The sequence below is a fragment of the Schistocerca piceifrons genome, chromosome X, assembly GCF_021461385.2.
Source record: "Schistocerca piceifrons isolate TAMUIC-IGC-003096 chromosome X, iqSchPice1.1, whole genome shotgun sequence".
In the NCBI taxonomy this organism is placed as follows: Eukaryota; Metazoa; Arthropoda; class Insecta; order Orthoptera; family Acrididae; genus Schistocerca; species Schistocerca piceifrons.
The window spans coordinates 370,773,071-370,787,430 of NC_060149.1; the positions used below are offsets into that span (position 1 = coordinate 370,773,071).

General features: G+C 41.9%; 1 protein-coding gene across 2 annotated transcripts in view; it reads right to left on the reverse strand.

The window, feature by feature from the left end:
* The window catches only part of LOC124721576 (cullin-2), a 186,042-nt gene that overhangs the window by 154,406 nt on the left and 17,276 nt on the right, over nucleotides 1-14,360 (reverse strand). For both annotated transcript variants that reach the window (XM_047246619.1, XM_047246618.1), the window contains exon 3: nucleotides 9,072-9,272. In XM_047246619.1, the coding sequence (XP_047102575.1) occupies nucleotides 9,072-9,272 (201 nt within the window). The remainder of the gene's footprint in view (nucleotides 1-9,071; nucleotides 9,273-14,360) is intronic.

Consider the following 14,360-nt stretch of genomic DNA (forward strand, 5'->3'; position numbering starts at 1 on the left):
ATGCAGTAGCCCATTTCTATCAGGTACGTCTGCTTGAGGTCTCCCTATGGAAAGCTGTTAAGCTCTAACTTTATCACCGGCACAAAGCTGGGAGTAATTGAATCTGTCAAAACTGGTGCTTAGGTCACACCCCTGGTGGTGGTTAAGAAACAGAATGGCTTCCTCTGGCTCTGTGCAGACTTTGGGTCAACAATCAATGCCCAGGCACATGCCGAAACCTACCTCATCCCCTGTCCAGAGGACCTCCTCACAAAGCTTGTTGACGGTGAATATTTTTCTAAGATTGACATTGCTGATGCTTATTTACAGATCCCATTAGATGAAGAATAGCAACATATTATGGTCATCAATACATCCTTTGGCTTGTGGGATCTCTTCCACTCCAGCAATCTTCCACATCTGGTACAGTTAACCACATCCATTCCCGCTTGTACCACTTACCTAGATGACCTAATAGTTACGGGTGCTACGTGCCAAGACCACATGTGCAACCTCTGTACTCTATCTATTACATTACGTGATGCAGGGCTCAAGTGCAACCTACAAAAATACCAATTTTTTCAGGAGCAAGAAGTATACCTAGGTCACTAGGTCAACAAAGACAGGATTCAACCCACTGGCTGCAATGTTTCAGTTGTTGACTCTCTTCCATGCCCCCAAAACCTACAGGAGCTGCAGGCTTTTTGGGTAAAGCTAATTATTATTCTACGATCCTTCTGCAAACAGCACACATTGTGCACCCACTCAACCAGCTGACGTAGAAGGGCATTAAGCTACTGTGGTCAGCTGCTTGTGAACATGCTTTCACCCAACTGAAGCACATTACGCTTGGCACCCTGCCTTACGCCCTCTTCTCCATCATGTTACCTTGTTTTGGCCACTGACGTTTCCCTCTATGTGATTGGTGCTGGTTCTCAGCAACCAAAGACACCCATGCCCGCTCATCAGAGAAACTACTCACAGATTGAGAAAGAGGCTTTATCGATCCGATCACCTGTACCGTTAAGAAATTCCATGTGTACCTCTTTGGGACTAAGTTTACCCCAACTACTGAACACAAACTGTTGGTAACACCCTTCAGGTTATCAGGTCACACTCTTGGCTTCCAGAGTAGACAGCTCAAAGGTTACAGCATTGGGTTCTTTTCCTTAGTTCTTACAATTACAACATTAAGTACAAGCCTACCGTGCAACATGCGAACACAGATGTGCTCTCTCGTCTACCCTCTAGACAAGAGTCAACATTTGACCAACAGAAATCTCCTATTTCCACACTGACATAGAACAACAATGCACTTGGGTAGGTTTCCCATTACTGCTATTACGAGGTGCATTCAAGTTCTAAGGCCTACGATTTTTTTTCTCTGGACTGGAAAGAGGTAGAAACATGCGCATTGTTTTAAAATGAGGCTGCATTCATTGTCAATACGTCCCAGAGATGGCAGCACCGTACGGCAGATGGAATTTTACTGCCAGTGGCAAGAATGAGAACTGTTTTAAATACTTAAAATGGCTACGTTTTCCTTACTTGAACAGCGTGCAATCATTCGTTTTCTGAATTTGCGTGGTGTCAAACCAATTGAAATTCATCGACAGTTGAAGGAGACATGTGGTGATGGAGTTATGGATGTGTTGAAAGTGCGTTCGTGGGTGCGACACTTTAATGAAGGCAGAACATCGTGTGACAACAAACCGAAACAACCTCGGGCTCGCACAAGCCGGTCTGACGACATGATCGAGAAAGTGGAAAGAATTGTTTTGGGGGATCGCCGAATGACTGTTGAACAGATCGCCTTCAGAGTTGGCATTTCTGTGAGTTCTGTGCACACAATCCTGCATGACGACCTGAAAATGCGAAAAGTGTCATCCAGGTGGGTGCCACGAATGCTGACGGACGACCACATGGCTGCCCGTGTGGCACGTTGCCAAGCAATGTTGACACGCAACGACAGTATGAATGGGACTTTCTTTTCATCGGTTGTGACAATGGATGAGACGTGGATGCCATTTTTCAATCCAGAAACAAAGCACCAGTCAGCTCAATGGAAGCACACAGATTCACAGCCACCAAAAAAATTTCGGGTAACCGCCAGTGCTGAAAAAATGATGGTGTCCATGTTCTGGGACAGCGAGGGCGTAATCCTTACCCATTGTGTTCCAAAGGGCACTACGGTAACAGGTGCATCCTACGAAAATCTTTTGAAGAACAAATTCCTTCCTGCACTGCAACAAAAACGTCCAGGAAGGGCTGCGTGTGTGCTGTTTCACCAAGACAACGCACCCGCACATCGAGCTAACATTACGCAACAGTTTCTTCGTGATAACAACTTTGAAGTGATTCCTCATGCTCCCTACTTACTTGACCTGGCTCCTAGTGACTTTTGGCTTTTTCCAACAATGAAAGACACTCTCCGTGGCCGCACATTTACCAGCCGTGCTGCTATTGCCTCAGCGATTTTCAGTGGTCAAAACAGACTCCTAAAGAAGCCTTCGCCGCTGCCATGGAATCATGGCGTCAGCGTTGTGAAAAATGTGTACGTCTGCAGAGCGATTACGTCGAGAAGTAACACCAGTTTCATCGATTTCGGGTGAGTAGTTAATCAGAAAAAAAAAAAAATCGGAGGCCTTAGAACTTGAATGCACCTCGTACATTGCCACTGACACACACCATAATCCTATCTTACAGCATGTCATGCGCTGTGTGCCACATGGGTGGCCAGCAAATTTTTCCAAATTTGTTGATCCAGAACTCTGGGCATGGCTCACCTTTCTCATCATTTGCCTGTTGTCTCCGATGTTCTCCTGCTGCATATGGAGGCAGATACCCACTGTGTTGTCACCCAGACTAACTTACACCCTCATATCTCAGAACTCCTCCATCATGGGCATTGGGGTGGATGAAAGCCCTTGCTATGTGACATGCCTACTGGCCAGGACTGAACAAACACATGGAGGCCATGGTGTACAACTGTTCTGCATGTGCCCAACACCAGGCTGCTGCTGCTGCTCAGTCTTTCGTCCCCTGGCCCACTCCCTGTCACCTCGGGAATGCATTCATCTGGACTCTGCTGGTGCCTTCCTGAGTTCTATGTGGCTCAATGTCATGGATTCGTATTTAAACTACCCCTACATAGTTAGCATGGTGTCCACGACTAGAACTGCCGCACTCAATGCACACAGCCTGATTCTCGCCAATGCAGGGATTCCCCGCACCCTTACGTCCGGCAATGGGCCCCAATTCACAGTGATGACCTTTGAACAGCTCTGCAATGCCAATGGTATTAAACACCTCTTTAGCCTACCTTTTCACCCATCCTCAAGTGGTGAAGTGAAGTGGAGTGGATGGTGCATATGTTTAAACAACAAATATTGAAGGCAGTGGCACATCAACAACCACAGTGGCGCTCACAATGTTCCTGAGCACCAGCTGGACCACCCCTGTTCATGACCACATGCCTGCAGAGGTCCTCCATGGGAAACAACCACATACTCTTCTCCACCTCCTGGACCCACAGCCCTCGTAAACCTGGATCCAATATGGTTCAGCAGTCTGGATGCATTCCTACGTAGCAAAATCTTCATGTATGCTGGCTACAGTGGTGGCCACCCATGGGCAGTGGCTTATGAAAGTTGATACTCTGAGGGGTTTGTAGCATTGGCACACCAACCAACTCCGTCTCTGCCTACTGACTGCATCACCATTGGAGGGCTACATGGAGTTGGAGTGCCTTCCCTTTCAAACCCCTCAACCACAAGGATACAATTTATGCTCCAAGGCACTGTTGGCTGTTCCTGTGGGTGTGGACTTGGAGATTGAAATCTCACTGCAGCATCCACCCCTCATGTCGTCTCCCGTATGGCCATACCCCAGCACCCTACCCAACATCCCATGTTCCTTTCCCCAGCTGGCAGGCTCCTCCACTGGGACACCAACAGTGCCACTAGTTCACCTTTTGAAACAACATCCCAGGCACTTCAGGCAGTACACACCCATTTCTGGGGGCATATGGTATCGCAGCCCAATGAGTTATAAAGCCCGCTAGATGGCATGGACCTAGATAATAGCCGCTAGGCAGTGCTCCAAATATTTGTGAGCATTGCTGTCCCCATCTCAGCACTAGGCATGGGCCACATCCTATGTATCAGCCTATTAGCACCTATGGCCTCTCTATAAAGCTATCAACGTAGGGGCCTGGACCTCGGTCGAGTTCCCACTGCGCTCTCGTACTGTTTCTTGTACTCAGTGTTGCTTGATTCTTGATATTGCTACATATAAGCTCTTGGTTTGGTTTACGCTCTGGACTTATTGTTCTGTCATGCTGTCTTACTGTTCGTCCATTTCAGTAGCTCCTTTTTGTGGTTTTCGGCGAATTACTGTTGAAATCTTCATCGGCCGGCGTCTCTTAGCTGTGTCCAATTTTGGTTACAATAATTCCCTTTCCAGACCCACACTCAAATATAGCAAGAGGAAAATGAGTACCTATATGGTTTTGTACAAGACCTGGTTTCTCTTATATTGTCTTTGCGATCTTTACAAGTGATTGATGTTGGTGGCAGTAGGATTGTTCTGCATTCTGTTGGAAATGCTGATTCTCTAAACTTTCTAGTGTGTGTGTGTTTTTTTTAATAATGTCTTTTCCGTCCAGGGAGTCTCATTTGAGTTCACGTAGTATTTTGGTAACAATCATGTTTATTGAACCTACCAGTAACAAACCTAACAGCACGCCTCTGGACTGCTGTGATGTCTCCCTTTAATCCGACCTGGTGGGGATCGCAAACACTCACACAGTACTCAAGAATGAGTGATACACAAGTGTTCTGTCTGTGGTCTCCTTTGCTGATGAGCTACATGTTCTTAGAGTTATGAGTTATCCCAGTAAACTGAAGTCAAACATTCACTTTTATGTTTTTGTCATTCCCTGTCACTTTGCAGCATTATGCATCGACATTTAACTGATGTGACTATGTCAAGCACCATGCCACAAATACTATCTTTGAATATTATGTGATTGTTTTTCCTACTCATCTGCATTATCTTACATTTTCTCACATTTATAGCAAGCTGCCATTCACCATACCATATAGAAATTCTATACGTCATCCTGTATGCTCCTACAGTCACTCAAGGTCAATATTTTCCTGCACACTACAGCAAATGGTCAAAGACTGCTGTTCAGCCTATCTGTCACATCGTTTACCTATGTAGGGAACAAGAGCAGTGTTATGAGACTTCCCTGAGGCACTCCTTATGGTACCTTAACTCTCCAATGAATACTTGTCATTCAGGTTGAGGTTCTATTACTTACAGTTTGTTAATGATACTCAAATATCTGAGAACCTATTCCATATTCTCTGACCTTTGGTAGAGTCTGCAATGTGGCACTATGTCAGCTTTCTGGAAATCTAGGAAAAGCGAATCTGTCTGTTGCCCTTCATCCATGGTTAACATGATACAGTGCAAGAAAAGGGCAGGCGATTTCACAAATGAGATGCTTTCTAAATCCATATTGTTTGAGGATAAAAAGATCCTCTCTCTCAAGGAATTTTATTATATTTGAAATTAGTGTATCTTCAAGAAATCTGCAGCAAAACTGAATTGTGTGTATTGATTTGCAATTTTGTGGGCTCATTCTTTTCCCTTGTATAATGGAAGTCAGCTGCACTTTTTTTCTAGTCACTTGGGGGCTTTCCACTGTGCAGGAGAACTGGGCAAGATATTTGGAACACATGGAAGCTAAGTACCAGACCAGTGCGAAAGACCAAACTACGATTCCTTCTGGATCTGGTGGCATAACTTTGAACCAGTAAGGAGCAATTAAGTGTTATGAAAGCAGCCTTGTCAATCTTGATCTCCCAGCAGCCATTCCGCAAAACCATAAAGAAATACTTTGCTCCCATCACATAGTAAAAAATGTCATCAATTTGTGACTATGAGTACTCATTTCACTTGGTTCTTTTGTTCAAATGCCAGTAATCAAAGCAGAAATACCATCTGTCATCTTCACAAGGGCCACAATGAAGGGTTAAGGAATGCTGATGACTGAATGAAGGTATTATGCAGCATCATCTCCACTCCCTTCTGAATTACCCCTCATCCAGATGGAGCCACCCTATATGAGTGCTGATTGGATGAGGGATGATCACCAGTGTTGATGTGGTGTTTCATACTGGATTGTCTGGTTTGCTTCGTCTCCACTCACCACTCGAATGCACCCAGAAATTGGTGCAGAGTGATCAAGACTTTACTGTTGTTTTTTGGTCAAACAAGAGAACCATTAGAAAGTAGATTCCTCTTGTGGGTATTCAGTAATGGTGGTCTGACCTTTTGTGGTGTCACCGCCAGACACCACACTTGCTAGGTGGTATCCTTTAAATCGGCCGCGGTCCATTAGTACATGTCGGACCCGTGTGTCGCCACTGTCAGTGATAGCAGACAGAGCGCCACCACACAGCAGGTCTCGAGAGACTTACTAGCACTCGCCCCAGTTGTACAGCGACTTTGCTAGCGAAGCTACACTGACCAATACGCTCTCATTTGCCTAGACGATAGTTAGCATAGCCTTCAGCTAAGTCATTGGCTACGACCTAGCAAGGCGCCATTACCAGTGTATAGTAAAATGGAGATTATATCTGTACAAGAGCGATGTACACCGATTATGGATTAAAGTTAAGTATTACAAGATTTTCGTACTTTATTGCAATTCTCAAGACATTGTCCTGTTCCAGACCTCACGCCGGTCTGCGTGTATTTATTTCGGCCTCCTGTAGCGACACGGTGTTGGCTCTTGAGCCAACACTACACCTTTATCTCCACAGATGGCACCGATCTGATATTCCTGGCTGTGCCTATGCACATACTTTTAGGAATGAGTTGCTTCTGTCCATGGAAATTGGTGAGCCACAGGTCTTCTTGTCCACCTGTGATGTTACACGCATTGTTGTCATACAGATTACTTTTGTGGGGCTCAATATCTTTTTGCACATGACTAGAGCTTCAAAGTTAAACTGAGCATTCAGACCGTTGACAACAGCTCATCATCTTGATCATGCTGTGATAAGTGTGTTTTCAATGGTACACAATTGTCCAGAACAGTTACTGTTGCATGAACTTGTTGGAGTAGCTTCACCAACTTGGAGCTCCAATCTTTCTCAGTTTGCTTCTTGTGCCTCTCAGTCTGTGATGCCTCCAGGAGCTCCCACACAACAATAAAATGATGGCTATATTCTGGTGAAGCTACACAATCAATGGGCTGGGTTCTGTATTTGAGAGTTAGTCTCACAATGCAAGTTCCCAATGGTTAGACGTATTTTCCATTTGCAACCTTCAGAAAAAAGGTCTCTTTGAATCTCTAAACATTATCTACTTCACTTGATCATTATAAGCATCCAATATCACAAAAAATGACGACACAGAATCTTGTTAGTTGTTTCTGGAGGAGTTTCAGCTGTGGCTACATCACCTACACACATTATCAGCTCATTTAGTTTTCCCAATTTCTGCAGCTGAGTGTGAGACTGAAACTTCTGTACAGTCATTGCATTGTCTTGGATGAGTATGGAATAAAATAGAGATAGTGAAACCAGAGTTGACACATTCTTCTCCTCTCAAATAGTGCCGATGAAGCCATCAAGTTTAATATTCCCATCAGACAGGTAAATCAGTATTAATGTCACATCATCACTTCATGAAACAATGCGAAGAAGTCCAAAATTTAACTCAAGACATTAGCAAACAGTCTAGTGATCAACAACTGTGTGTGGATACACATCCCCCTTAAGCTGCATAATAACTTAATTATGAAAATTTCTTCTCCCACAAAGATTCTAATTGGTTAATTCCAGCTTGAGCATGTTAACATCGGCCATAGATGTGATTGAATTTGTAACATTTACACAAAATTTTGAATATAGAACTATCTCAATAGAATTTGAAAGCACAGGCTGGCTACACAAGGGATATTTCCATAACTGGCTTTGCCCAATGACCAATATTATAACAATATGTGAATGACACTGTGTTACTCTCTCTCTCTCAGACTGAAACATGTTTTTGGTTGAATGGACAACCTTAGAAGTAAGAAACATAATAATAACAACTCCAGAGGCAGATACAAAATAAACTTCATAAGCAAAACTGCTAAGCAGTGTTGGAAATCACATGGCCAAGGCAAAAAACAATATTTTGCAAACAGTATTCTCGCTCCAAAATATTTCACTACCCTTGTACAGATTTCAACAAGCACACGTATCATACGTAACCCACTGCCTCAACAGTGATGAAAGCTATCAATAAACAGTCCTAACTATGTTTGCAAGGTCACAAAAATGAAGAGCTGTAACTAAATATGCTACCCTAGCAGAATTTCTTAAAGACACATTTTTGACTCCTGTTACTATTTCTCTACAGGTAAGGTCAGCAAACAATTGGATACAGATTTCAGTGCACAGAACAATTTTAGATAAAACAAAAACACCATGAGCTTCTCTGTCAGTTCAGTGGCTATAACATGACCTTGAAAGGTCACTTAAAACTTGACATCTAATTTCTTCCTATAGCAATTTTACTTAACTTCTGACTGATAATCAATAACCAATTTTTTACTAGCAGTGCTACATTAGCTACCATTTTACTTAGTATATATTTAGTTGTTGCATATCGAACATGACAATAAAACAAATGTCAATATTCCTCATTAGCTCACAAAAAGGGAGGCAACTGACTGTGCTTGTGTATCACAATCTGCTCCAGTCAACTGGTATATTTCCCATTGTGTCTTAACAATATTATCTCTAATGAGCATTGTTACTACTATAGTCTCATTATCACACCACCTGGTCGCTATTCTAATGGGAATATTTACTGGTAATGTACACTGTTGTCACATGTTAAGTATTCTCCAGTTCTGCAAAATTAATAAAGCAATTCTATAGCACAAGTCAAATACCTACTATATTAGAAAATTAAATGATGTAAATGAAATACTGTTGATGCTCTCATTAATACTGAACTATTTCAAAAATAGTTAAACATGCACGCTACCCAAGCTGATACATGTAATACATTTAACTTACAAATACAATTTATGCAGATAAAGACAGCCAAGACTATACTGGCTCCAAGCTTGATAGTATGCTCTGAGAAGATTGTTTTCACCATTTGCTCGCACTTGTTCCAATAGAGATCTGACATGGGCATCTAAAAAAGCTTTCGTTTCCAGGTACAAACGATCAGCAAGTGGTTCAGGATGCGCAACACAGAGTGAATACACATCACTGCAACAAACAGAAAATATATTATTCTTGTAGGCAGATGAGTACAAACAATCTCAACATAAAATATCTACATGCCTGTGAAAAATATGAAAATATTTAAAGAAAACATGGCTCCAGCAAACAAATCAGTCAACACACATAACTAGTGGGTTTTAATAACTGATCAAAAATATCACGTAAAGTTTCTACAGCAGTGATTACATAATCATCTAAAATATGGAATATCTGTGAATCTACTGAAAATATCATTGAGTAAATTTGGATAATTTTGAGGAATACTTAGAAATTGTTCCAATACTGCAATTGCACTGTGTGCTTCAAGTATGCATATGCTTAAAATGTGGTATGCTGCTCTGCGAAAATACAGGTTTAGACAAACCATTTCTAATATTAAACAGCCGAGTTCGTAATTCTGAGACTAGAAATACTAAATATATATCTCAGAAGTACATGAAAAGGTTGTTTATCAGAAAATCATGCTGGTAATATTAGTTTGATACCGAGGCAGGAGGATGGAAATGAGGGCAGAGATGAACGAGACAGGGACTGGCAGAATCTGAGTCCATGGAAATTGTGGGATTGGAGGAACAATTATCATCTGGTATTGAGGGAGGGGTGTAGGAGGTGAGGGGTGAGAAGGCGGTGCAGTGATGGAAGGGAGCCATGAGCTAAATGACACAGGTTATGAAGTAACCATTGAAATTGAGAGATCGTGTTGTGCTCAGTGACATCCTGTGCCGGTGGCTGCCTTTAGCCACAGTTTAGTGGAAGTCACTCATTCGAATGGACAACTGGATGGTGGTGATACTGCAATAAAAGCAGAAATTACAGTAGAAATGGTGTACAATATAACTGCGTTCCCAGGCGGTGTACAATATAACTGCGTTCCCAGGCGGTCTGCCTCAGAGGAGGTAGGGTACATCTGTGACAGGACTGGAATAGGATGTGCCAGGTGGATGCATAAGATATATCTTTGCATCTGGGTCTTTCACATGGCCACATCACATGTGATATGTGACAAAGAGTTGGGAGTATTCAGAGGATAAGACTGGACCAGGATATTTTGTAAATTGGATGATGGTAGAAAACCACTTTGGGAGAGATGGGAAGGATTGTATGAAAGGCTGTTTCCCATTTCCAGGCACAATGATAAGAAGCTCCGAAGCCCAGAGAAAGAATGTAGTTAAGTTGTTCTCAATCTGGGGTGATATAAGTTAGTTAGAGGGGCCTTCTTTCTAACTGGTTCATAGGGGTTTCTGGGAGTACTAGGTGTACGCGTGAATATTGCATGGGAGATCTGGTTGTAGCTTTGATAAGAGGTGGAGCACCTGTCCACAAAGACCCTGGAAAAACCTTGAGCATACTTGCAAGAAATGTTCAGATCTGCAGATGGACTGTGAGAGAGAATTTTCAGTGTGGTAAGGATGTCAGGTATCAAAGTGTAAATACTATTGGTGATTGGTTGCCACTATATAGACAAAGGTTTTTAAGGAGCCATTGGATTGAGCGAGGTTGTGCGGTAGTATGACACTGAACTCATATTCAAAATGACAACAGTTCAGTTTTCCATCTGACCATCCAGATTTCAGTTTTCATTATTTCCATAAAATGTTAAGGTGAATGACAGAATGATTTGTTTAAAACAGCACGCTGTGTTCCTTTTGCCATACTTCCACAACAAAAGTCAGAGCTTCACCTTTAACAAACTCACAGTAAACAGGTTTTTCAACCTTAATTTTCCTCTCTTGTAGCCACTGGAAATGTGATGATCAATAGTCATGAAGGAGGCACTGAAAAAGGATCAGAACACAATAGACCTGGGGCCTGATCATGAAGATATCAGTATGACCTGGGACCTCACAAGGTGTTTACAATCTTTAGTAGTTAGGAAGAACACTTTCAGATGATATATGAGCAGGCTGTCATGTAGGAACCCATCTTCCCCTCAATGAAGAAGAAGCTGTATGTAACGATACAGTATATTCTTTCCCATCTGTACAAGAAAAGTGATTGTGGATACAGAGCCTGTAAAAATAGTACTATCTAACAATACTCAAGTTATTTTCAGAGAACACCCCCCCCCCCCCCCCACACACACACACACACACACACACACACACACACACACACACACACAAATCCCCCATCGATCTACCCCACTAGCTCCTCACTGCACCCAGATACTACTTTGCTAACTTCTTCTATCTGCCGTGTCCCCAGAAATTTCCTCCCAAAATCCAAAAGGACCCCAAAAATTTGCAACATGTTGTTAACTTATCCACTAACAGACTTAATCTTGCAAAAGATTCAGTGTTTTACCAATTCCACATTCAGCCTCAAGCCAAATTCTGGTAAACCTACATCTACATACACATTCTGGAAACCACTGTGAATGACACAGAGTATTAGTCTCATTCACTCATTATCTCTCATGGAAATACTTTTCAGCTATCAACCTTTTCGTTTCACAGATTTCTTGTTAAATCAGATTTGTATGTGATCTCAAACTTTCAAAGACTTCCTCTGCTATCACTCTAAGAGGCTATTTTCCTTACCAAGAATTTAAAAGAACACATGTTAAATTCTGCACCTTTTCTTCCACCGTTCTTTCATTGTGTTGATGATCTGCCCACATGGGATCAAAGTTTCACACCTGATCATTAAGAATATGAATAGTATGCACACTTCATATGAAGTTTTACACTGAGTTGGAGAGAGAAGGAGAATTAACATTTTTAGATTTTTTGGTTGAAAGAAAATCAGATAGGTGACTTGGTCACACTGTTTACTATAAGCCAAGACATACTGACCTATACCTTAAGTGTGCAAAACTTCCATCACCCACACCAAAAGAGAGCAGTTTAAAATGCATTGATATATAGAGCTAAAATTATTTCTGACAAGGACCACCTGGATTCCAAGATTAGATATTCGAGAAAGATGTTTGGGAAGAAGGGTGAGAGTGAATGATAGATGAAGCCAGCAATCTCTGAAAACTGAAAACATGGAGATCATCATCACAAGATGATTAGCCTATAGCACTCCTCCCTTTCTTTGCAGCTACAACAAATAAAATGAGCAGCCTTTGAGGATACAAAGTATTCACTCCTTTTCTCACCAGCCAAGAAAATTAGAAAGATGCTGCACCCAGTTAGACTGTCTTGGTCTCAATATTCCTGAAACATAAGATTCCTTACAAATGTAGAAGCAGTTATGTTGGTCAGTAAATATGAATGATTTCAGACTGCTGTACAGAGCAACAACGCCACATTAAGTATTGCGATTTTGATAAATCTGTTGTTGCCAAATACAATGCCGGAAACAAACATACAATTATACTTGATAAAAAGGAAATCTTACCGCATGCACCTACCTACTTGAATTCTGTCATCACAGAAGCCACTGAGATTAGTACTTACAACTTCGCCTTTAGTGGGGCATGGTAACGAGCACTCAGTGCTGAAAGGCTACAAAGAAATAAGCCAAGTTAACCAACACCTAACAAAATCAGCTCTGCTACCAATGTTTTTCTGTTTAGTTACTGTGACATGTACTACTTATTTGGCAAATGGGATTACCGCTCTGTCATTTTTGTAGGCAGCTTTCATATCTGTACATAGATGGTGGTACTGTTCCATATTCTCAAAATCAGCCTTCATTAATACTTTGATTAAAGATTCCCAATCAGTTGTTAATGTCCCATCTCCTTTCTTAAAAATGTGAAAGACAGTCTGTGATTTTATTCTGTTTCTTACAATTGTGTGGGGCATTCCCCAAATCTCTAGTTGGAACTGATCTTTAACATATGCTTTCCAGTGCCCAAGTCTCATTTATTCAGAACTCTTTATAACATTTAACCCTTCCATACTGTCCTAGGCTTCTGATGTCCTGCTGTGCTCCAATTGCCTATTGACACCACCTTCTGGCTTGCCTCATTCTCTAAGATTCTGTAGGGGTCCACTCCAGGTTATCTCAGCTTACTTTCTGTTCGTAGCTGCTATTGGGATTGATTGGCAATCACCATTTAAACTGAATGTACTACTTCTTGCACTTATTTGTACACGTCAAATGCTACATCTACTGTCAGTATCTTAGACTGCAACAGTTCCTATTTCATTTTCTGCTGATTGTACCTACAATTCATTACAATACTATGTTCTGTCCCATGATCCTCAGTACACAGTGCAGTTATTATCACTCATTAGTGTCTCACCAACTTAACATTTTACATTAGAAAGGCAATGTTATCATCAAGATTAAGGTCAAAATTTTTTAAGCACCCACTCAGTTGTGATACGTGGTGGATTCAATGGTTTATTAATTATATACAAGGCCAGTTTTTAATGCACTTTGGAGATTGAACCATGCTACGCCATAGCATTCACTGATTTGGCATTAATGACCAGAGTGAAAAACCTATTTGTCCCTTAGCTCCCAGTGTTGCTGTCCTCTTTTCAATTTCAATATATGGATGTACAATGATGGAAAAAAAAATCACAACACTAAAAAATAATGTAGAGTAATGAAATTTCAGTAATACACTACTGGCCATTAAAATTGCTACACCACGAAGATGACGTGCTACAGACGCGAAATTTATCCAACAGGAAGAAGATGCTGTGATATGCAAATGATTAGCTTTCAAAGCATTCAAACAAGGTTGGCGCTGGTGGCGACACCTACAACATGCTGACATGAGGAAAGTTTCCAACCAATTTCTCATACACAAACAGCAGTTGACCGGCATTGCCTGGTGAAACGTTGGTGCGATGCCTCGTGTAAGGAGGAGAAATGCGTACCATCATGTTTCCAACTTTGATAAAGGTCGGATTGTAGCCTATCACGATTGCAGTTTACCGTATCGCAACATTGCTGCTCATGTTGGTCGAGATCCAATGACTGTTAGCATAATATGGACTCGGTGGGTTCAGGAGGGTAATACGGAACACTGTGCTGGATCCCAATGGCCTCGTATCACTAGCAGTCGAGATGACAGGCATCCTATCCGCATGGCCGTAACGGATCATGCAGCCACGTCTCGATCCCTGAGTCAACAGATGGGGATGTTTGCAAGACAACAACCAACTG